Source organism: Manis javanica, chromosome 12 (genome assembly GCF_040802235.1).
Source record: "Manis javanica isolate MJ-LG chromosome 12, MJ_LKY, whole genome shotgun sequence".
Lineage (NCBI taxonomy): Eukaryota > Metazoa > Chordata > Mammalia > Pholidota > Manidae > Manis > Manis javanica.
This window is the reverse complement of record NC_133167.1, coordinates 39,426,430-39,451,983: the sequence shown is the minus strand read 5'-3', so window position 1 is coordinate 39,451,983 and position 25,554 is coordinate 39,426,430. Positions and strand designations below refer to the sequence as shown.

General features: G+C 43.2%; 1 protein-coding gene across 1 annotated transcript in view; it reads right to left on the bottom strand.

Moving 5' to 3' along the window:
* The window catches only part of LOC108409014 (coiled-coil domain-containing protein 150), a 45,476-nt gene that overhangs the window by 2,354 nt on the left and 17,568 nt on the right, over positions 1–25,554 (bottom strand). Inside the window, 10 exon segments of the mRNA XM_073218420.1 lie at positions 622–708; positions 1,408–1,569; positions 1,660–1,728; positions 2,156–2,350; positions 15,886–16,012; positions 16,922–17,091; positions 17,882–17,975; positions 19,055–19,224; positions 20,066–20,194; positions 23,608–25,118. Of these exon segments, the coding sequence (XP_073074521.1) occupies positions 622–708; positions 1,408–1,569; positions 1,660–1,728; positions 2,156–2,350; positions 15,886–16,012; positions 16,922–17,091; positions 17,882–17,975; positions 19,055–19,224; positions 20,066–20,194; positions 23,608–23,934 (1,530 nt within the window). The 5' untranslated portion in view covers positions 23,935–25,118.

The following is a 25,554-nucleotide window of genomic DNA, read 5'->3' as shown; positions in this document are numbered from 1 at the left end:
TAAGTGTCACAGTTGGCATTCACGTTCATGTTTGTCAGAGTCCATATTCCTTTTCACATACCATCCTGACAGTCACATTGTCATGTGATTTAATGGCTATAAAAGGGCTGAATCATGATCGACTGACAGCAAAGGCAATGTGACACTTTAAGCTTAAGAACCTGTTTTCTAATCTGGAAAATGAGGGGTGGTTGTGGTAGACTAGTGATTTCAAATGTTCTTTCCAGCTCTAATCTATGATTTTAAACAGAACAGAGAAAGCAGATTCAGAAATTAATAGGGCCTACTTTACACTTCTAGTTATTGATTGAACAAAGAGCTTCCACTTTTATTTTTCATATCAAATGATGCACTGAAATCCACAAACATGGTGGTCTTCCCTTCTTATATTTAGTGGTAGGAATTTGGGCTTCAGGGTTAACCTTTCAGCATTCTCATCAGGACACGGAATCTTAATCTAAAAATTACTTGTTCTTTATAACAGATTATACTTGGTATGTTACTGGTGCTTGTATTCCTGGCAACTATATTAATGATGGATTCTACACTGACCTGTGTATTTCAAGGTCATTGTGGCTGAGGAAGTTCATCTAAGTCTTTATGCCCCTGGGTCTGGCTTACCTGTTCTGATTCCATACTGGCCTCTTTCAGTTTATTCTCTGTTGCCTCTTTATATTTCTTCAGGTATCTGACAGTTTGTTCCAATTCCTGAAAACATGACACAAAAATCTTTACAACCTCCCAATGTAACATATGCAACAAAAAGCTTCCATATTGTATAAGTGGGCAGGGAAATTATGAAAGTATGATGGGGTACTTTCTTACTTCAGGCGCTACCAGAATACAAGATAAAACCTATTATCAGTTTAACCTACCGTGTACATAGGTGCATGACTACAGATTTTGATTTATGGATTCTCCTGAGAAAAAGTGACTAACATCTCCTTCCAGAATTGGAGGGATAGTTTTCATTGAAGACATTCTCTGGTGGAAGGCAGGAAAGAGCTTGGTCTCTTTAATTCCCTTTTCAGTGATATAATGTCATGCTTTGCATTAGATTGGGAATAGCTAAAAACCCTAGCAGCAGCAGGATCTGACCCACAGGGAAGGGCCAAGGAGGACAAATTTCCTGAAAGACAACGACAGTCAGTGCAGAAGTCTTGCTTAGTAACAAGTATTTTGCATATGTGCATTTAAAATGAATATTTTTAAGTCGACAACAGAGAGCTTGTGTGCTCTTCAAAGCTATAGGCTTCTTCCTAGATAACTATGATTCTAAGGACTTAGCTAAGATGAAAGTTCACATTTGTTTTCTTCCACAGAATCTAGAAAATGTAGGTGCTCTAACGCTGAGCTCGGGCATACATTGCATGATAATCTTCAGGCTGAAACGTCGGAAGCCTTTACCTGGCACCGATTCTCCAGTTCTTGCCTTATGTTCCGCTCTGCCTCAAGGCGCAGCTCTTGCTGTTTATTCTCTGTTGACATATTATACTGGCTCCTGGCCAACAGCTGCACCTCTTTCTGTAGGCTAGCCATTTCAGATACAAATTTCTGGATACTCAGTGACTGGTAGGGCACAAAGGAGGAGGTAGTTGTTAAACCTGTCCACGTTTGGGATTTTATGTGAATGGTAAATAGTTTGTGGAAATCATCTACCTGTTCATAGTTTTTTTTCTGATATTGATCCTTAATTAGCTCCATTTGCCTCAATTCTGTTTCTATTTGCTGAAAGTAAATATGGAAACAACAAAGACAGATGATCAGTGGAAAGACTGGCTTGCTCTTTTCACCTACAGGCTGACAGAGAACCTCGGAAGGCCCAGACATCAGCTCCTGCTGGGCTCTCCCTCCTGTCTGCCCTCTGACCCCAAAAGAGCAGGTTCCTGCGCAGTCCTGGGGAGACACAGATGGGCAGCCAGAATGCGACTCAGGCAGCTAATACGGAACCAAACGTGGGCGTGGCCGGTGCCTCTGCTGGGGAGAGAGGGTGCCCCAAGGCAAGCCGCTCCGTCCGTCCCGGTGCAGCCAAGGCTCCCAGGGAACACGTGGCGCCGGCAGTGCTCTGGGCCGACTTCCCCGGGGCACCACCCCCTGGCTGCCTCCCTGTCAGATCCTAGGGAAGTGTGGGGAGATTTTGCGTTTCTCATACAACCTTCATTCTCTCAATATTCTGAGCATTATTCGCCCTAGCCGACAAGTGGAGCTGAATTTGGTCCTTTTGATTCTTTATTTTCTCGTTGTTGCTGTTCAGTGTCTTTTCCAGCTCAGTAAGTTTCTGCCGCAGCTCTCGGTTGGTCCGGGATATTTCCGCTGATCTGATGTTGGCTTCGTCGAGGGCTTTCTTGAGCTGTAGAACCAGAAGGAAAGTTAGAACATTTTGATCTTCCATTCAGCGAGAGAAGTTTATGTATGTTTAGCTTTATCCTTGTATTTTGTTGCCTTTGGACATTTTAAAAAGGAGGGTAAATACAGCAGTAACAATGATGTCTGATAAAGTATATTTGTGGAATAACAAAGTGATTTTTGCAATTTTTCACATTAAAAAACACAACCTTTCTCAGAACAGATAAACAATGTAAATATATGTTCATCATCTGGTTTTTAAGAGTGTGGCTGCAGAGTCAGACCAGAGTTCAAATCTCAGCTTCCCCTACTAGCCAAGCAATTTTGGATAATCAGCTTCCCTAAGGCTCAGGCTCATCCCTGGAAAAGTGAGGGCAGAGCCGCCCTCAGAAAAGTGAGGGCAGAGCCTCCCTCATGAGGTTCAGGTACCAGGTATATGAGATGAAGCAGAGAAGCATGCGGGGCCTGGGACACGGTCCCTGCTCAGTGCTCGTCACTGTGCCTTAAGCCTCTCTCTCTGTCATTTGTGACCTCCCGTGTGCAGAAGTGAAAATAAGTCATGTGGTAGTTTATAATACTTGCCGGTTATTGACTATCATTACATGTATTTTTATGTTTTTGTTTTAAAGATTTTAATAACTTACCTAGTGAAAAAATAGCATAGTAATTGCTATTAAAAAAAACAAGACAGCAGGCCCCTAATGGAGTCACCTATGCGAAGCCCTACATCACCAAACTGACCTGCCTTAGGGTTCCGGTTTTCCCAGACATGTAATCCTAAACCACTCCATCAGGAGGTGCCCGAGGAGCACGGGCTGCGCGAAGGAAGGTAACCCTGTGTAACCAACCTGCTTTTGTCTAGTCTAGCTTCCTTGTTCCCACCACTCCTTTCTACCTGTAACAGCCTTTCACTTTGTACACCTCCTCAGAGTTCATTTCTATCTGCTAGATTGGCAAATTTGAATGAACTTTCACTCAAACAACTCTTAATAGATAAACTGAGGCATATTAAAACTTTTAAGTCTGGTGTCAGGAGGGAACTAAAGGCGGCTCCTGATGGCCCTCGCCTGGCAAAGAACCCACTGGCCCCTGAGCGCCCTGCTTCCTCCATTCCGCTAGAGGTCATGGCGTGTGTCCCTCGAGAATCTGTGGCTTTGTGTTATGAACTTTCAGTTGGAGCATTTCTTTCTCCAGATTGGGTCTAGAAACTAGCTGGAGTTGGACTGGTTCCTGGGACAGACTGGGTCTCTCTTAGGCTGGACTGGGTCCCCTATGAGGCCTTAGGTGAAGAGATGTTTGCTTGTTCACCTTAAAACAGAGATAATTTCGAATTACAGTGGCCACAGTGGGGAACTTTTAACCTTGATAAGCTTATCCATTTATGAGGTGCTCTAGAGAAAAAAGGGTCTCAGCTGAGCACTCGCTGTAAGGAGTAGAGGGAAACCTATTTTTCCTCCTCTAGTTTCTGGTGTCCAGGATGAGACTTGCTTGGATATCCCACTGGCTCCAGAGCCTACAGATAGGATCCTGAGAAAACCGGCAGAAGCCAGCAAAGGGCTCACTAGAATCAGCTCTCCCAGGCCTCTGTCTGTGGCGGCTGGTGAAGGGAGGGATGTGAGATTTCATGTCGTTTCTTCCTTTCCAAATTCTTACAGAACTGTCAGAAACACCTGTAAGAATTAGATCTTGGAACTGTGACTCGGGAATTTGCTTTTGGGGACCTGCTGGTGGTTGATGCTCTCCCTCCCGGGAAAAGCGACTGCCTTCATGTTTGTCTCATTTTGTGTCCTGAGAAGTGTGTGAGGTCTGCGGCCCCACTACCATGGCTGAAGAGAACACAGGCTGTAGTGCACTTGTGGCTAGCGCTCTACTCGCTGTTCTCAGCTCTCGGGGGAATTGTCTTTGTTTTCTTTTGGAGTAGCTCTGGATCTTGGGAGGAAAGGATTTTTGGCACCCTCTTTGGGGGTATCTCTTGTGTCCATAGGGTTTTCAGTACTGCCCAGGAATATTTACTGTTTGTCCCAGCTGAATCCTGGCAAGACACTTGACAGGATTTTTTTGTTTTTTTAAGTAGCTGTGTGGTCAAACTGGTAGGGTCAGAAGTTAGGGAAATTGGACCCTGATATTCAGAACCTGATAAGAACTTTGCAAAGACCTTTTGCTCTAAGCTAAAATGAAACTATGTATCAAGAGGGAAAGAAAAACATTCTGAAGCTTTTGTGGGAGGATGCACTAAACATCCCCAAGACACACAGCTCTCAATCTAGAACATAGGAATTTTTTTATTTCTATCTTAGTTGAAGATCTTCCTGCTATAAAGAGGCAAATTGAAAATAGTGTAGTTGGATGGGTGGGTCAGACTCAAACAAGAATTACCAGGAGGCACAAACAGATCTTAGAGGTTTTGTTTTAAAATTTTAGCCATGAGACAGATAACAGCACTAAGAAACTCATAGTTTAAAAGGAATTGGTTTACCTGCTTAGATGGCTTCCCTTGGCAGACCCCTGCTGCTCTGGCTAGGAGTAAGTGCAAAGGACGCTACAATCAGGAACCTTTCCTTAACATTTGAAGATATTGCAGAATCTGCTGCTAAAGCAATAGCTGCCCAAGAAAAATCCCTAGATGCTCTGGCCAAAATTTCTTGATAATAGACTAGCCCTTGGTCCTCTTTTAGCTGAGCAAGGAGGTTACATTATGGCCAACACCACTTACTGTACTTGGGTTGATACTTTTGGGGGAGATTGAGACTCAGCTATATAAGCCAACTGGCTCATTCAGTGATCTTAACAAAGTAATTCCTTCCAAGAGGTCTTTCTTTCAGTTACTTGATTTTGATAGATTTGGGCCTTGAGGATCATGACTCTGAAGTACACTCCAGACACGGGGAATTATCCTGCTTACGGTAATCATAGGAGTCTCCCTAGTGAGCTATTATATTCTCTTAGCAGCTTTAAATGCACATTCACAGCTGTTAAGCGGCAAGCAAATTTTTAATACGTCTCAGTTTATCTTTTGACATTACTTGGTTCACTTTACAGTTTCCCTCTTCCTCATGTGTACCCACTTAGTTTTAGGAAGAAGCAGCAGTTGAGAAGGGGGAAGATGAGAAGGTGGTATTCTCTAGGGCTGGTAGTGTTTAACATATCAAAGAAGTAAAAATTATGTGTACCTTTTCTCTCTATAGTTCATTCCTGTCACATATTTCCTAATTTAACCCTCAAAACAAACCTGTAAAAAAGGTGTGACTATTACAATTTTTTGATTGGGGAAACTGACACGCAGAAGTCCTGCCATCTGCACAGATAATGATCGCACAGCTAACAGGAGGCAAGCTGGGACCCTTGAGCAGGGTACTGAGCACTGGCCCCTGCTGCTGAGTCCTCTCCGATGTCACGTTCTTAGTCTTCACTGGGCCTTGCTAGAAGGGTTTAAGTATTCGAAGTATTCTGAACAGCTGTCTGATTAAAGGTACCTTTATTTTCAGTGCACCTTTTTGTTTCCCACAGAATTTGCTTTTTATAACACTTTAAATATTTACATACTGCTTTGCAATTCACAAAGCACTATACAAATAGTTGAATTTGACTTGGTGAATGGTCTCTGTAAACTGCATTGCTAAATGCCATCAACTTTGGCAAAATACAGATCAGCCACCCCAACCAATATCTGGAATTATTTTAATTCCTTCTTCCCCTTTGTTCATGATACATTTAGTGTCTGATGATTTTTCTACTGGCTGTTTTAATTTAGTTCTTTATTTTCAACAGAATGGCTTTGACTGGCCCTAATCATCTAAAACCTAACTGGTCTAGTTTTCTTGAGCCATGCCTTCAGTTTCTGTCTGTTCTTGCCTACTCTCCAATGCTATCAGACTCACCTTCCTAAGGACTTACACCACACCACCCCTTTCCCAGGCACTTACAGAGCTCCAGTTTTACCTAACAGTTCATACCCAACATTCTGGTAGTCAAGGCCATCTACCAGCTTGTCCCGTCTAAGCCGACCACTCTTTCTCAGATATTTCCTAAAGTCTCTGCTCTGATAGAGACAAGCCCTTCTCGTTTGCTTGCATGTCTTGTTCATATTTGTACTGAAGCTTTGTCCTTTCACACACAGTGTCCCAGCCCTGTCAGTTCTGCTAGTGTCATCCAGTACTTTGGTTCGGCTTCCCTTCTCCTTCTATCACCCAACCAGCCTAAAACAAACCTTCCCTTACTTCAAATTCCTACAAAATTGTACACAGCCTCTAACTACCCAACAAAGGTCCTCTGATGTTTTCCCTATTTGTCTTATGTTGAGTAGAGATCACAATTAAACAAAGGTCATTTAGCACACACGAGAGCGTGGACCATATCTTCTGCTGCTTTGCATGTGAAGGCAGATGCATGATGGATGTTAAGTGACTTGAGGAAACGGGTGATTTGGTATCTATCAGATGGCAGTCTCCTTATTCCTCTATCTCCACTCAGTTGTCCCTCTCTGATGGAAAAGCTCTCATCGGAACAGTCCCAGTCTGGGCAGAGAATTGTATATCAGAAATTGGTTTCTTTTGTGTGTTGATTTACAAACGACACTGAGATGACTTGATTGCAACTGGCTTGCCGGTCAAAGGGGGATTAGAAGACCGAAAGAACAACTCTGGCCATTCTTGGAAACCTTACGTAAGAATGAATTAGCATGAGAATGGCCATCTTCAAGGCCGAAAAGCCATTTTCTGAGTAGGTGACTCAGGAAAGGAGGAACTGGTTAAGGCTTGATAAACGGGTGTTGAAGAACTAGGTTATCATATACACCGGGTTGTGGGCGGCTGCGACCCTTGGTCAGCTAATCATGCATACCGAGTTGTGGGCGGTTGCCACTCTGGTCAGCTTATCTTGCTGAAGCTCCCTAACATTTGAGGAGTGGTCTTATCTTGCTTTTGCTTAACCCCCAGGATGTGGCACAAGCCAGAAATTATGGAAAATTACTATGAGTAAATGCTTTTTGAAAATGCCATATAAACCCCTGGCTTTGAGTGCTCTGGGTCCTTGTTGAAACCCGCTGCACCGGGCGGACACTTGGACCCCAACTAGCTGGAAATAAACCTCGCTGCGTGACTTGCATTATCGTGAGTGTCTTCTGTCTATTTGAGAGGTGGTCGACTCCGGACCCTAACATTTTGAGGGCTCGTCCAGAATTGCTAGATCCCTCCTCAGGGAGACAGACGATCCCCCGATACCGAGGTGTACTCAGAAGCCGTGGCAGGAGGTTTGGCCACCTCCAAGAGGGGAGGACTGAAACAGGTTCTCGACCGGAGAGACTGAAACAGGCCTCTGCCCTGTCTCAATTGAGAAATCTCACGGAAAGGAAGGAGCGGGTAACGACCCTGGAGGCTCCACTACTGGAAGTCGCGGGAGACGTCCCCGACGAGGCGGTGCCTGAACGACATCCTTAGTGGACGCCGTTTGGACAGCTAGGTAAGGATCCTGAGGGTTGTGTGATTGAGACGGCGCCTGTGGATGTGGTGTGGCTGACCGGCCGGTGGGTGTTAGAAAACTCGGTTTGAATTTGTATGTTTGCTGGCTTTGTGTCCCTTGTCTTTTTCTGGCTTCTTTTTGTAATAATAATGTGACAGGCTCAAGTAACACCTAAAACCCTGCTCCTGAGCCACTTCCCTGAGATCCGCACCAAGGCTCACAATTATGGCATGGAAATAAAGAAAGGTAAGTTTGATACCCTCTGCTCTAAAGAATGGCCTACTTTGAAGGTGGGCTGGCCACCCCAGGGGACCTTTTCCCTGGACATTATTAAGAGAGTCTGAGGTGTTATCAGCCGGCCCGAATTACAGGGCCACCCAGACCAATACCCCTATATTTTGTTGTGGCAGGCTTTGGTGGAAAGTCCTCCCTCCTGGCTAAAGCCATTTGTCTCCGAGAAGCCGGAGGAACCCCCCTCGAGTACTGGCCATCTCTCAGGCTCCCAACCACCTGACTGCACCCACTCTTATGGCCCGTTCGAAACTCCCGGGGGACCCATCCAAGAAACCCATCTTACAGGCAGGGTCAGACCTGTACCCCTCCCTGATAGACCTAGATCTTGAAGAAAACCAGAGACCCCCCTCCATACGTGCCTGTGGCGCCGCTCCAACCTGAGGCGGCCACCCCTCCTTAGCCCCCTCACTCGCTCGCCTCCCTGTCAGCCCTCCCACCCCCAACCCAGGGACCACTGTGGGGATTAAGGCCCCGCAGGCACAGGGAAGAGACCTCAGAAGAGGAACCGTCCTCCTCCACCTCAGCCAGGGCCCCCGTTCTCCCCGTACGGGCCCTGGGAGGTACTGGCCCAGGTGGGGAATGATCTTTCCAGTATTGGCCCTTTTCAAGTAGTGATCTGTATAACTGGAAGGCTCATAACCCCCCTTTTTCTGAAGATCCAAGGGGTCTAATGGACTTATTTGCGTCTGTCATGCATACACATAACCCCACCTGGGACGATTGTCAGCAGCTGCTTAAGACCTTGTTCACTACTGAAGAACGTGAGCGAATCCTCACGGAGACCAGAAAGAATGTCCCCGGCGACAATGGACAGCCGACAACCTTGCCGGACCTGATGGACGAGCGCTTCCCCCTGAATAGACCGGATTGGGACTTTGGGAACGCAGAAGGTAGGGAGCGTCGCCGAGTCTACCGCCAGACTCTTATGGCAGGTCTCTGAGCGGCGGCACGCTGCCCCACCAATTTGGCTAAGGTAACAGCTGTAATGCCAGGGAAAAGTGAAAGCCCGGCCGTATTTTTAGAATGCCTCTATGATGCTTATAGACAGTACACCCCTCTAGACCCCCTGGCAGAGGAGAATCAGTCAGCTATAATTATGTCCTTTATAAACCAAGCTGCCCCAGATATTAGGAAAAAATTATATAAGCAAGAAGGATTGGGGGAAATGACCATTCGAGATCTGATGGAAGTGGCAGAGAGGGTTTTCAACACTTGAGAGGCCCCGGAAGAAAGAGAGGATAGGATCAGAAAAGACAATCAGGAGTAGAAGGAAAGAATTAGGAAAGAAGAGAGCACCTGGGTAGGGAAAGCAGGAGGCAGCATAAGGAGATGGCAGGAATCCTGCTGGCAGGGGTACAAGGCACAGCCTGGGGAAGACCAGGTCCAACCGGACCGGCCCGACCTTGGAAACCGCAGCGCAGGCTAGATAGGGGACAATGTGCATTCTGCAAAGAATATGGACATTGGAAGAGGGAATGCCCCAAGTGCCAGGCCAGACCAGACAAGACGCTCAGGTTTTGCTGGCAGGAATGGACAGTGACTAGGGGAGATGGGACTCGGGTCCCCTCCCCAAGTCTTGGGTAACTGTGTATGTAGAGGGGAAACCAATGGGATTCATGGTAGACACAGGAGCCCAGTACTCAGTTTTAAACAAGCCTACAGAGATCCTGTCTCAGAAAACCAGCCTGGTGCAAGGGGCAACTGGGTCCAAAGTTTATTGATGGACCAGTAAGCGCCAGGTGGACTTGGGCCACAATCAAATGACCCACTCCTTCCCGGTTATCCCTAAATGCCTGGCCCCCTTGTTAGGGCGTGATCTCCTAACCAAGGTCCGGGCCTGTATCCACTTTGAGCCGGACAGCATCAAAGTGATGGACGGCCAAGGACAGCCCCTTCATGTCCTGACCCTGTCCCCTCGCGGATGAGCGTCACCTGTTTGCCATGCATGGCACCTCTCCCCCTACAGAGTGGCCCCATGAGTTGGATTACTGGCTTAGAATGTACCGTCAGGCATGGGCAGAAATAGCGGGTGTGGGTCTGGCAGCCCACCGAGCACCAGCAGTGGTCGAAAGTCAAAGCCTCGGCCCAGCCTATTTGGGTCCGACAATACCCCATGTCCACTGAGGCGCGAAAGGGGATTGCCCCACACATTAACTGCCTCTTAGAAGCTGGGATACTGAAACCCTGCCACTCCGCCTGAAACACCCCACTTCTTCCCGTTAAGAAACCAGGGGGAAAAGATTACAGGCCAGTCCAGGACTTGAGGGAAGTAAATAAGAGAACCGAGGACATCCACCCCACAGTCCCCAACCCTTACACCTTACTAAGTCACTTGCCCCCTTCACATGTTTGGTACACCACCCTAGACCTAAAGGATGTTTTTTTTAGCATAGCCCTGGTACCCAGCAGCCAAAACATTTTTGCCTTTGAATGGCATGATGACAACACGGGAACCCATGGACAGTTGACTTGGACTAGACTGCCACAAGGCTTCAAAAACTCTCCAACCCTGTTTAATGAAGCCTTAAATCAGGACCTGGACTCGTTTCGCCAGAGCCATGATTCAGTTACACTCCTGCAATACGTAGATGACTTGCTTCTGGCAGCCCCCACCGAGGCTAAATGCCGACAGGCCACTGGAGACCTCCTCCAGGAACTAGGACAATTGGGCTATCGAGCCAGTGCAAAGAAGGCTCAAATATGCAGGCAGACAGTCACTTACCTAGGATATGAATTAAGCGAAGGAACCAGATGGCTAATAAAGGCCATGAAAGAGACTATTCTTAGGCTTCCAGTCCCGACCTCAGTCCGAGAGGTCTGCGAGTTTCTAGGGACGGCAGGCTACTGCCGACTATGGATTTTGGGGTATGCTGAGAAAGCAGGGCCCCTGTATGAAGCAATCAAAGATAAGGCCCCCTGGGCCTGGGGGCCAAATCAACGAAAGCCCTTTGACGAACTCAAGGCTGCCCTCTTAAAGGCACCAGCCCTGGCGTTACCAGACCCCCTAAAATCCTTCACCCTCTTTGTCGATGAGAGGAAGGGGATAGCAAAAGGAGTGCTAATGCAGCACCTGGGGCCATGGAAGCGTCCGGTTGCCTATTTATCCAAAAAACTTGATCCAGTTGCAGGAGGATGGCCCCCATGTCTAAGGATCATCGCCGCAGTGGCCCTAATGGTAAAAGACGCAGACAAACTCACCTTTGGGCAGCATCTAAAGGTGGTAACTCCTCATGCAATAGAGGGAGTCCTGAAGCAACCCCCTGGTAAGTGGATGACTAATACCCGCCTGACCCATTACCAGGGACTCCTGTTGGATGCACCCCAGATCATCTATGCCAAACCTGCTGTTCTAAATCCAGCCACCCTTCTGCTGACCCCAGATCTAGAGGTCCCCCTGCATGAATGCCAAGAAATCCTGGCAGAGATCACTCAGGTGCGCCCTGACCTTCAGGACGTTGCCCTCCACAACAGTGAGTTGGTATGGTACACTGGCAGAAGCAGCTTCATCATGGACGGGATGCGAAGGGCAGGTGTGGCAGTAGTAGACCAAGATGGGAATGTCATCTGGAGTGCCTCGCTTCCCCCGGGGACCTCAGCCCAAAAAGTTGAACTGATTGCGCAGGCACAGGTGCTAGAATGAGCTGAAGAGAGATGGGTAGCTGTCTACACCGATAGCCGCTATGCTTTCGGCACTGTCCATGTGCATGAAGCCATCTACCGGGAGAGGGGCTTTGTTACAGCAGAAGGAAAGAACTACACAATCTCCCAGAGGTACAGAGGTTGCTAGCAGCTGTGCAAAAGCCCTGGGCAGTTGCAGTGGTTCACATCCCTGGACACCAGTCTGCCCGAACCTCGGAAGCTGAGGGAAACTGGTGAGTAGATGAGGCCGCAAAAAAGGCGGCAATAGCTTCACCAGCTTTGGCACTCGCCCTGCCAGCACTCGAGCTTCCGCGCCTGCCCCTGCGACCTGATTACACCCCAGAAGATCTCCAGTGGATCCAAAACCACCACTGCCCAGAGCTTGATCAACATGGGTGGCATCGAGACCCAGAAGGAAGACTAATACTGCCAGCAAAACTAGGACTGTTCCTCCTTTCCAACCTGCACCAAGCCACCCATTTAGGAAAGAGAAAGTTGCTGACAGTTCTCAAGTCCACCCGCCTTAAGCTCCAACAACAAGCCGTCCAGATCCAGGAAATCATGGACCGATGTGTTGGGTGCCAGGCTATGAGACCCAGTAGGAAGGGACCCCTACACACAGGAACAAGGGTATGGGGGAGGGGGCCGGGACGGAGCTGGGAGGTAGATTTTACTGAAGTAAAGCCTGGGAAGTATGGGTATAAGTACTTGCTAGTATTTGTTGATATTTTGTCAGGCTGGGTAGAAGCCTTCCCCACAAAACGAGAGACTGCCCAGGTTGTTGCTAAGGCATTACTAGAAGAAATCATATCCCAATATGGGGTCCCTGAGGTTTTAGGGTCTGATAATGGTCTGGCTTTCATCAGTAAAATCCTAAAAGGACTGGCCCAAGCGGTGGGGACTAATTGGAATTTACATTGTGAATATAATCCCCAGAGCTCAGGGCAAGTAGAATGAATTGGGCCCTGAAAGAGACCTTATCTAAATTAGCCATCGAGACTGGTGGGGACTGGGTGACCCTCCTACCCTGTGCTATCTTCTGGGTTCGGAACTCCTCTTATGTGCACAGATTGACTCCCTTCGAAATTCTGTATGGGAGACCACCCCCCATTATTGTCCGTGCCTTGCCGGACCAAGACCCTAATGTAACCCCAAATTATCTAGCCAGTTTGAAGGCCCTGCAGAAAGTCTAACATGAGATTTGGCCCTTGGTGCGCTCTTTGTATGAGACAAGAGACACACCGAACCCAGAACATGGCATCGCCCCAGGGGATTGGGTATGGGTAAAGAGGCACAGGACCCAAACCTTAGAAAAAAGATGGAAAGGTCCTTATGTAGTTGTTCTGGTTACCCCAACTGCCGTAAAGGTTGATGGCGTTGGACCTTGGGTCCACCACTCCCGCGTGCGCTGAGCCACCCAGCCAGAGCAAAGACAAGCCAGAGAGTGGACCGTGCGGTGGCACCATGATAACCCCCTGAAACTACAGATCTCGAGACCTCGAGAACACCCTGAACCTCCCGCCCAGCCTGATGATGAAGTGGCTACTAGTCCTGACCCCACTCAACAACTGGAAAGAAAACCATGCAGAGACCAACCCTCATCGACCTTGTAAGCAGACATGGATCCCGATGGATGGAAAAACTGGTAAAACCTTCAACGAAACCTCCAGCACGTCCCCACTAAACACCTGGTTCCCTGACTTGTACTTGAACGTAGACAAGGTAGCAGACATTGAAGGAATGAAAGGGGGAAGCTGGCGTAAAGTGCGCAGCGCCGGATCTCTGTAAGTCGAAATGGGTTTTATGCATGTCTTGGGTTTCGGGAAGGACCAGAGGGGCTTCAGTGTGAAGGAGCTGAGTCCCTTTACTGTGCACAATGGAGTTGTGTTACCACCAATGATGGAGAGCAAAAATGGCAAGTAACCCCGCTCCTCAGCACTCTCTCATTTATTAAGCCATGCACCCGAACTCGGTACAATTCTAACTGCAATCTAGTAAAGCTCCAGTTTACAGAAGAAGGGAAAAGAGACAAGCGATGGCTATCAGGGTTAACTTGGGGCCTACTTCTCTATCAGAAACCTATGTTTGGAACTGTTCTCCAGATCAAATTGAGAACCGAGGTGATAGTCACAGCTCCTATGGGTCCAAATCTAGTGTTAGCTTCTCCCGCCCCCCGCCCAAATCAGGTATTGGTAATGAATCCAATAAGTCCAAATCAGGCATTGGCTCCTCCCGCCCCTACTAAAAGCCCAGATAACAAGAACACCCCAAAAAAGGTAACAAAACCCCAGACTCTTATCCACAATACAGTGCTGGTGGGAGGTGTGGTTGTGAGCACCTCTAATCACCTAATCACTTCTCCTTTGCTCGCCATGCTGGGCCTTATGGCTGGGCTCATCTCCATAGGAGGTACCTCTGTGACCCCCCTGGCACCTGCTGTGCAGGCTGCCGAGGACCCCCTATGGAAACTGATGCACGCTATGTATGAGACCCTTAATGCTACCAGCCCTGACCTCACAGCCTCCTGCTGGCTGTGTTATGATATAAAGCCTCCATTTTATGAAGCCATAGGTCTAACTGCCACTTATAATGTATTAACTAGTGTGAATCCCTCTCAGTGTTCATGGGGAGACCGTAAAATAGGCTTAACTCTACAGCATATAAGCGGTAAAGGGACCTGCCTGGGGAAAGTGCCACAGGATAAACAAAGTTTATGCACTTCCATAAATGCCGCCCCTAGTTGGAATAACATAAAGTGGCTAACCCCAGGAAGTGATGGATGGTGGATATGTTCCATGACTGACCTCACCCCGTGCCTCTCATCCTCAGTCCTTAATGCTTCTAAAGAGTTCTGTATCCTAGTGACTGTGATACCCCGCATCCTCTACCACCCCAAGAAAGCATATATTCACATTGGAGTAAAGACACACGAGCCTAAGAGATAAGAGAGAGCCCATCACTGCTGTAACCATTGCTACTCTATTCAGTTTAGGACTAGCTGGGGCCGGAACTGGCATAGCCTCTCTGGCCACTCAGCAAGCAGGTATGACATCCCCAAGAGCAGCCATAGATGAAGATATAGAGAGAATAGAGACCTCCATTAGTCATTTAGAAAAATCTCTCACCTCCCTATCCGAAGTCGTACTCTAAAATAGAAGACGGCTTGATTTATTGTTCCTCCAACAAGGGGGAATATGTGCTGCGCTAGGAGAAGAATGCTGTTTTTACGCTGATCATACAGGAGTAGTAAAAAAATCCATGGCTAAAGTAAGAGAAGGATTAACCAAAAGAAAGAGAGAAAGAGAAGCACAACAAAACTGGCTTGAAGCATGGCTTAATAGGTCTCCCTGGTTTATCACCCTAGTTTCTACCCTAGTTGGCCCATTAATTTTACTTATATTCATTTTAACTTTTGGCCCCTGCATTCTAAACAAACTTATTAATTCTGTAAAAGACCGTGTTAATACCGTCCAACTCCTGTTCTTGAGACAACAATACGAAAAGTTGTCCGCTCCTGTGGGCCCCTACGACTGCCCTGCCCTACAAATGAGCAGGATTCCTCATTGTAACAACAGAAAGGGGGGAATGTAAGAATGAATTAGCATGAGAATGGCCATCTTCAAGGCCGAAAAGCCATTTTCTGAGTATGTGACTCAGGAAAGGAGGAACTGGGTAAGGCTTGCTTGATAAACAGGTGTTGAAAAACAAATTAATCATAGACACAGGGTTGTGGGCGGCTGCGACCCTGGTCAGCTAATCGTGCATACCGAGTTGTGGGCAGTTGCCACTCTGGTCAGCTTCTCTTGCTGAACCACCCTAACATTTGAGGAGTGGTCTTATCTTGCTTTTGCTTAACCCCCAGGATGTGGCACTAGCCCAAAATTATGGAAAATTACTGTAAGTACTTTTTGAAAAAGCCATATAAACCCCTGGCTTTGAGTGCTCTGGGTCCTTGTTGAAACCCGCTGCGCCGGGCAGACACTTGGACCCCAGCTAGCTGGAAATAAACCTCGCTGTGTGACTTGCATTATCGTGAGTGTCTTCTGTCTATTTGAGAGGTGGTCGACTCCGGACCCTAACACTTAGAGCCAATTCTCCTCTTAAAGGCATTGACCTAAGAAGAAACCTTTTTGTCCCCTGACGCCGTACCTCACTTGTCTCCCGCTGCACTGCTTTCTTTGCAGTTTCTCTCTCTGTTTGAAATTGCTTTTTTAGAGCTTCTATGCATTCAGCGTGAAATTCTGCTTCCATTTTGGACTCTTCTGTCATCCGTTCTCTGTTTTGAAAAAGACAGATGATAGATCACTTTAGAAATCATCTTAGGAGGTAAGAAATACCTGGAGGGGAATTTGCAACTGTCCAAAGGTGTGTGATTTACAAATGAGATCAATTACCAGGTAAACCACACTGATCTGGAGCTCATAACAAAAGGAAAAAAAAAAACATTTACCTGTAGCATTAAAAACAAAAAGTCATTCAATATAAAAGGATCCAACCAAACCAGTGAAATACATACTCTTGTACTCTTGTCTTAAACCAATATTGAATAGTCTTGAGCAACATCTGGCCAGATCTCAAATATGAAAAATACCTTCTGTGCTTTAGCTTACACTTGTCTCCCATATCAATAATGTTCACTACCTGAAAGGAATAAAGATCTATGTGCACAGTGCATTTCCCTTGGTTTTAATTAATAACATTTTCATGGAAAGTTATTAATATCTAAGTCATATTTACCTAGACACAGTTTAAGACAAGGCTTTGGTAGCTGGACCTGAACTTGATGGGTTTGCTCTAACTAACCTCAGGCCAAAACTGAAAACAATTACTGTTTTAGCATTTGCTTAGATGGAGTCACCCACTCCTGGACAAGTTATTGTGCTGTTATTCCTTTTCCAAATCATACTTTTAAAGGACGCATAAGGATTTGACGGAGGAGGCTTGGCAGGAACAGTCCTTCCTGTCAAAAGCAGCGAGCTGAGGGGAGGGCTGACGAGGGGATCCATTTGACCACACGCCAGCCAGCCGGCGTCTGCTGTGCTCGGTCCTGCCTGTTCTTACCATGGCTCTTTGCTGGGGTATCATCTCAAAGTAGGAGACAAGGGTTTTCTGGTTTATGTGAATGAGCCAAACTTACTCCCCCTGAGGCTCTTCCCTACTTTCTCTGTGACTACACTGCCCTTACTTGAACGTTTCCAAACTGCGTCGCTCCAGTTCTTTGTTTTCCAGTTTCTGTTGAACATTGTCAAGCTTTGTCTGCAGGTGATTATTTGTCTGGAGAGCTTGCCCCAGGCTCATCGCCAGTTTCCTGTTGTCTTCTGTAGCTACATCTAGAGCTTTTTGTAGAGTCTTCATCTGAAAGAAGTGTTTTTAATTCCACAATAATAGATGCAAGAAGTTCATAACATCATATATTCACTCCTTACACTTTATTATCAGGTGGAAACAATAATTGGAACAGGAACCAGAGGTTCCAGATGCCTAGAATATGTATGTGGGAACTTATTACAGACATTGCTTAGGAAACTCTTAGAACGAATGGGAAGGGTAATGTTCCATTAGATCACTAGAGAGCTTTGGAAAATAGTCAACTTAATTTATCCTAAGTTTAAAATTTTAGACTAGTTGAATCCCCCCCTCCTGATCCTATGACCTTCTGGTCTTGCTGCCTAGAGAGATAAGAACTGACAACTTGTTTATCCTTGTATATCCTTCCAGAAAAAGCTTATTTATATGAACTACCCATGTTTTGTATATGTGCCTATATACAGCTGTATGTTCATGTGTGTGTGTGTGTGTATACATGTGAGCACACACAGGTGTGTGTCTTATTAATAGTGGGATCACTCTAGCTACTACTGCCTGAGATAAAAGTTAATCTCTAAGCCCTTTACCTTCTACAATCATTTATGCATTAATAAATGATAATAATGTGGACCATATAAGACACAGAGAACTAGGCATAACTGTGAAAGTCACTATAAGACCGCAGGTGCATTTCCCACTTGTAATTATGTCACTGTCCAAAGCACAGATTTGAATAGGAAGGAAATTTACCAATTGTTTTTTTCCATTTTTCTAAAATACAAGAGGACAATTAAATAAATAAATAAATAAAAATTATCTATAAAACCCTGACCCATACCTCACTGTTGTGCTGGGCATCCACAACAAGCATTCTCGCCTGCCACTGGTCCACTTCTGCTTCTAGTTTTTGCACCCTCTGTTCTTTTAGAGCCCTAAAATTGGAAAACACAGAATAGGTAACTATAGAAAAGAACCACCCGGGAATAATACTGTTGGGACCTACAGGGCACTCTTCTTACAAGAAGCCCGCGTAGCATATGGAGTAGGCTACAGATGCTCAGAGTATCTGAGAGTTGACAGGTGACAATCAGCAGCCTCGGCTTCATATTAAGAAACTGAGGCTTCTGTGGATTAAAATTTGTCCCATCTGTAATTTAATTTGCCTTGGTACATTAAACTATCAATATGTGTTAACAACTAACCCATGGGCTGGTAATTTTATTGTGCTGTGTGTGTGTGTGTGTGTGTATCACTAGTACAAAAATGTATCACCTCTGGATGGATTGTCTTGCTGTCTTTGCTTCTAGAAACAACAGCTACCGAGAATTTTACTATGAATGGTAAATCTTTTTAATAACCATCACTTTGTTTTTTTAAGCTCAGATACACACAATATGTAAAAAATAAAGCAGCACAATGAAGTATATAAAACTCACTTGTACGCCCATAGCATAGAGGTAACATGTACCACTAAGACACTACAATTTATTTTAGAGGTTTTCCTAAATTCAGACCATTTGTTCATTAACCTAAAAGGGAAACTTTTATGTAACTTTGAAACATTCCAAGTAGTCTACCTATAAAACATGGCTAGCAGTTGTTCTCAGCATGTTCTAAAATAATTATTAATCTTTAAATAGGACACTGATAAATGGATAATTAATTCAAACCTAAGTAGGCACTTAGCTTCAATTATCCTGACAATTACTATTCTGTAGCCCTAAAGGGAGGTTTAAATGGTATAGAATACAGCAAGGGTATTACAGCAACGTATCACATGAATTTCTAGAATACATACTCTTTTATATCACTACAAAATATGAGAATTTTGAATTTCAGAAATCAGGGTTATTTCTAGTTCTGTATTTTCCCTAATTTGCTAGTTCTTTTAACACCATGAGTTTTTCACAAAGGAAGCTCTATAAAGTGACTTTGTTTCTTGATGGCACCGTGCTCCTTCCTATGCATTAGAAAATCACAAGTACAAAGACAGAAAAATAATCTCCCGTACCTTTCTTTCTTGAGGCCTGCAATCTCTGAGTCCCTCAGCCCAAGCTCTATTTGTACTTTTTCCAGAGCAGCTTGCATCTTACTGTGAGAAGTCAGCATGGTCTCCAACATGAGTGCAACTTTGCAGTTGTCTTCTTTAGCCTCTGCCAATTGCTGCTGAAAGTTTCCCACCTAACAGATAATGAGACAAGACAAAATTATTTGATGCTTTCTGGTTACTCTGCTGCTGCTCAGTCCCCTTACTTCCAGGGAAGAGCATGGAAACCAGCCATATTAGAATGCTCCAAGGAATAAAGTACATTTTTATTTTGTTTATGTTATTGTGTCTTTGAGAAAAAGACAACTAGACCCCTTATCCTATGGATCCTATGGAGACTGAGCAGGGCTTTCCAACAACTGTCAGAGTCCCAGCACATATTGGAACTGGAGACTTCAGGATCGACAACTTCTGGGGTCTAATGGTGGTCCCATGTTGGCCTGCGCTGGGCCTGCTCAGCTCTCTTATGACAGGGGGCAAGAACAAATCACATGTGGAACTCATCAATTCTTTTAGAAAAAAATAAAGTAGAAGCTGCTGAAGAATGATGTAACTCACAACCCTCTTCAGAGATGGAAAATATAGTAGCTGCTGTCAAGGACAAGTTGGGCTGTGACCTCTGTTCCCATCAAGCAAATACACTGTTAACTAGAAAGCATTTAGTGATTTAACAATATGAAATCATAGCAGTTTTATATCATGTTAATAAGACATAAGTAGGCAGAAGTTGTTATTACCTAGGTCAGATGTGTTTCAACAGAAAAATTTGGACTTTTGATGATTTTGAGACAGGAATTTAAAAAATTGGAATTAAGTTATATATTTTTAAGGGAAGTATTTTAAAGGTCTTCTAAAGTTTCCTTTACCAATCCTCATTTTTTTCTTAGTAAAGTAACAAGAAATGATTATGTCTTGCAAAAGATTTCATAAGAGCCTCATCTCAGTAAGAGACTTCAAAGAGGATTGATGCCTTGCCTTCTTATTCTCCCCGTCCTCCAAAGCCTCGAGGTCTCCTTTCAACTTCTGAGTCTCTCTCGGGGCTATAACACGACACTTCATTGTTTGTGAGAGCTCCTCCTCATTCTTTTCAAGAATGGATTTCTCCTTGGTAGAAAAAAAGGAATGGTAACTTTTCCAAAAGCATAATAAGATGCAGCAATTTAGAAATCAAACTTAAAATGTTTAAATATTCTTACTATAAATAAGAACCAGCATTATTCATTGTTTAAAGAAAACTACAAAGCAAAAAAAAAACCTGAATAAACATGGACAAGCCTTATATATGGTTTGTGATGATCCAAGTACAGAATAAGGGGTAAAGGAGATAAGACTATGAAGCTAAGATGTAAAATTACAGAGAAATATGATCATGGAATTTGAAAAATTTAATGTAAGTGCATGAATAGAATAAAAGCAAAGATGATTAAGTACTAAATAGTATCACAGAAGAATGAACCCTTATTAGAAGAATTAGATATTTATATCTCAAAACACTTGCTGTATCTACACAATCATTTCAGGTGATCTTCATACTAAACATCACTCTTTTAAAAAATTTTATTTTGAAATAATTATAGACCTACAGGATGTTGCAAAAAAAAGTGCAGACTCCCATGTACTCTTTGCCCTGCCTCTGATGAGTGATGTTTTATATTGCTGTAGTTCAACACCAAAACCAGGAAATTGACTTTGGTTCATTATTGTTAGTTAGATTAGTGGACTATAGACCTTACTCAGTTTTCACCATTTTTTAACCTCTGTTCATCTGTGTGTGTGCCCATGTGCATAGCTTTATGAACATTATTATGTGAATGCCACCACAGTCAAGATACAGAACCATTCCATCACCACAAAAGATTTCACTTGTGGTATTTCTTTGTATTCACATCTCCCCAAACCCATCCCCTGGCCACCGTTTTCTATTTCTATATAGAATTTAATATAATGTTATTTAATACAACTGATTTTTGTATAGGTAATACATTCACATTATTCTGTAACAGCTTTACTGGGGTATAATTGACATAAAATAAGCTGTGTATAGTTACAGTGTATATTCCATGTGTATAAACTCTTGAAACCATCGTCAAAACACTGAACATCTCCATCATCCCAAAAGTTCCCTTATGCCTCCTTGTAATCTCTCCCTTCTCTCCTCCTGTTCCTACATCTCTACCCAAAGCAACAACCGATCTGTGTTTCCTATCACAATAAATTAGTTTTTGTTTTCTAGAATTTTATATAAATGTAATCGTATGTACTTTTTTGAGTGGCTTTTTTCATTCAGCATAATTATTTTGAGATTCATTCAATCTTCTGTGTTTATCAATAGTTCATTCCTTTCTGTTGCTGAATAGTATTTTATTATGGGGATATGCCACAATTTACTTATCCATTCATCTGCTGGACACTTGAATTATTTCCAGTTTTAAGCTATTACAAACAAATATGCTGTGAAAAGTTGTGTACAAGTTTCTGTGCAGGCGTATGCTTTCATTATCTTTGGTAGATACTTAGGAGTGGAATGGCTGGGTCATACTGTAGTGGTTATGTTTCACTTTTAAAGAAACTACCAACCTATTTCCCAAGTGTTTGCATTACATTACCTTCCTTTTAGCAGTGTATGAGGCTTCCAGTTGTTCTACATCCTCACTAACACTTGGTATGACCAGCTTTTCAATTTACACATTCTAATAGGTATGGAGGCATATCTCATTGTGGTTTTAATTTGCATTTCCCTAACGACTAGTGTTTAACATCTTTTCAAGTCCTTATTTACCGCCCAAATTTATCTTTTTGGTGGGATGCCTGTTCAAATATTTTGCCATTCTTTTTCTTGGATTTTCCTAGTGAGTTTTGAGAATTTTTCATATTTTGGAGGCAAGTCCTTTATCAGATAGGTGATTTGCAAACATTTTCTTCCAGTGTATAGTTTATCTTCTGATTATCTTACCAATATCTTTGAAAAGCGCAGCTGTTAATTTATCATCTTTTTCCTTTATGACATTATGCTTTTGATGTCAACGCTTAAGAAATCTGCACAATTTAAGGTCACAAAGATTTCCTCCTGTTTTCTTCTAAACATTTTACAGTTTTGGGTTTTACATTTAGGGCTCTGATCAATTTTGAGTTAATTTTTATATACTGTGTGAGGTATAGATCAAAGGATTTTTGTTTGCTTTTGCATATGCCTACCCAGTTGCTCCAGCACTGTGTGCTGAAAAGGCCATCCTTTTTCTGCTTTCACTTTTGTTGAAAATGAAATGTTCATAAAGTTATTTTGAGTAGAAAGCACAGTTCACATTACACTTAAGGTACATAAGAGTGAAGTGTAAAATTTCCCAAACACTGAGTTTCCTTATGCAAAACTAAGTTTTTAAAAAAATGTAAATTGATTTTATATAAAATCAATGTATTGTGAATTAGGTATCTGCGCATTACAAGTGTATACATTCTTTCTCTTCTACCCCTTTGGAACACAAACAGTAAAATTCTACATGTACTCTTCTGCATCTTGTTTTAAACTATACATACACACATATGTATTGTATATATGTCTTTCAGCAGTATTCCAAACCATAGATACACAATGATTTATTTGGCCAGTGTCTTATTGATGGAATCTTGGTTGTTTCCAGTGTTTTGCTGCTACCGAACATGGTTACGAGTAACCTTGTAAACATGTCACATGTACAAGCTAGTGTATCTGTAGGTAAGAGTCCTAGAAGTACAATTGTGGGGGAAAGTAATAAATATTGCCAAATTGCCCTTCAGAGGAAGTTGTACCATTTTATACTCCCAACAGCAAAAAAGAATGTTTTCCCCACACTTTCCTCAAGGTTATTACACTTCTTTAAAACTTTTCACCTGTAACACTTAAAATACTTTTTCTGTGAGGATCCAAAAATAGTACACAAGCTGCCAATATGTAGGTTCTAAAAACCTATTTGATTTTGTTTTAGAAAGGTACAAAAAGCAGACTGTATTTTATAACCTTCTTATAAACACAATTTTACTAGTGTTTATAAGGCCACTAGCAAAAAATGTTCACAGAAATGTTCTAGTCAACTGTAGAAGACAAGCTATAGTACTTTCTATTTTTATGTATCAAACAAAGATGGATGCTCTAAAAAGTTTTCTTTGGAAAATATTGTCCATGTTCAAGTTTTTAGGGCTTTAAAGTATTTCTCTCTTAAAATCAGACTTTCTCTAAATATTTTACTGCAGATATTAAGGTTAGGTAGATACCTTTAAATTTAAAAAAAATTAAAAACCTGAATGGTTACTGTTGAGGCAAATCTGGTATTTCTATGTCCAAAATAAAAATGAATTATGTGATAGCCAGAATACTGGTTTCAATCTACCTTGTCAGTTTTTCCTATTTGTGAAGAACCTGATTTCTTTATTGTTACTCATACCTCCAAACATTATCTTTCTGGGTTGTTATTGTTACTACTTTGCTTCATTGTGTTGTAAGTTGGAATTCCCTTACCATTTAATTTGTGGTCTTCACTTACCGAATTCACTTTAAGAAAATTTGGCGACTCATCATTTATTAATGGTCTTGAAGCAAGACTGTCTATTTTACCTTCCAGCCTTCCCTCCATAGTTTTAATAGCATTGAAAAGAGTCTTTAGAGAGATTCCAGAGTCTCCAATCTCCTGAGAAGATCTCCTCAAAGTCCGGGTCGGCGCACAGGTCACATGGCGTGTGGAGTTGGGAGTGACACTGGGCAGTGCAGCGGAGGCAGCTCCTTCCTTCCCAGTGTTCGCGTGGGGCTGATAGCTTTCAGGCAGCCTGGAAAGTGCAGGCCTCTCCGGAGACTTACTTCTTCTGGGCAGCATCACCAATTAGAAACAGTAAGATCAACTCAAGTAGAATTGTTTTCGAGTTCCCCTTTTACTAGGAGAAACAACACAATGTGCTAAATGAAACCGCAGTGGAAAATATGCTTGGAAATGTATTCCTTTGCTTTTAGAATGAAGAAATCGCACTGTAAAATATGTCCTAGTGAAGAAACACACTTTGAATCAAACTCCCTGCAGAAGAGCCTATCTCACAAAGGCCCGGTTTACCAGCATGCTCAGGGGTAGAACCCTAACAGGATTCTGTGTGAAGTCACAATATGGTTCCTTGGTTACCAGGGCTTTATGAGCACAGAGTTACAGATACAAAAGGCGCACATGCTTATGCTGAATGTTAAAGATTTAAAAAATGATGATTTCATACATGGTAAATTTATAAGACACTGAAGTGAATCTCTTTACATAACACATTCCTGGGTTATTTTCTTCACTAAATGTGTATATGCGTTTTGTCTTTCTTTACTCATTTACTAAAATGCTACGTGACCTGCAGGTTTTCAGCTTCCTTGGCCACATACTGACAAGTAATCACCTTCACTACTAACAGCTCTTTCAGGTGAGCTGTTGCAGGTGTGTCTTGGTGGCACTGAGTTCTGAGTTTGCCTGTAATTCAAAAACCAAAGATACTTGTTTAACATCTGCCGAATGTTTTAAGGCTTCCTCTGTGAAACCACTTCCCCTGTGAAAGCATTTCTCAATGTTTCCATCGTAACGGTGCTACCTATGAGTGCTCATAATACAATCTATTCTGCTTCTGAAAGGCATAACTCTCTGTTCTGTAATGAAGTTTATTGACTATATTCCTAGACCTCTAAAATTAGAGCATAAGCCAGTTGATATACCAATCCTGTTTCAGGCATCTTTATGCATTTCTCTATGGCTTAGCAGAAACTTGTGGGTAGTGGGTGTTTAAAAAATGTTCATTGAATTTAGTCAAGTGAGAGAATATTCATCTTTGTGGGATTTGTATGGTAAGGTGTGGAGAAAGTCATCAATTTCTTAAAAACTAATTCAAATAATACAGCAGCAATCTGTTTCCTAGTTATTAATCAGACCTGAGCATATTTCCACTCTAGAGCCTTGTTCGTCTTGCATAGATGGTCATTCTGTGAAGTGTTTTTAGCAAAAGACTGTAGTTGTTCTTCTAGCTGTTTAACTTTTATCTAGGGGGAAAACAGAGTAACAAAATAAGCCCATTTATTTGATATATACATACACACACACACACACACACACACACAGATGTACACACTAAAGGGGAAAAAGGACGTCACAAGTTTTGCAAAAATCAGAGAATCCTTAAAACATGTAAAAAAGCAATCCTGAGTTTTTCTAATCATACGAAAAATGCTATTTCACTAATACAGCTATTTCAACAGCCAAAAGTGGGCTACAGCCATTTAACGTGCTGAGATTACTCATTTGGTTTCTCTTGCTTGAATTTTACTAGAGTTTGTCCAGTTTTCCAAATACTCCAAATTAACATGACTTAGGAATGTAACAGTGAGACTTTGTGGGTAATATATTTCATTTTTAAAGGAATTGTGGTACCTAGCATTCAAAACCCTTTTTATAGTATGGATAATAAGAATTGTCATT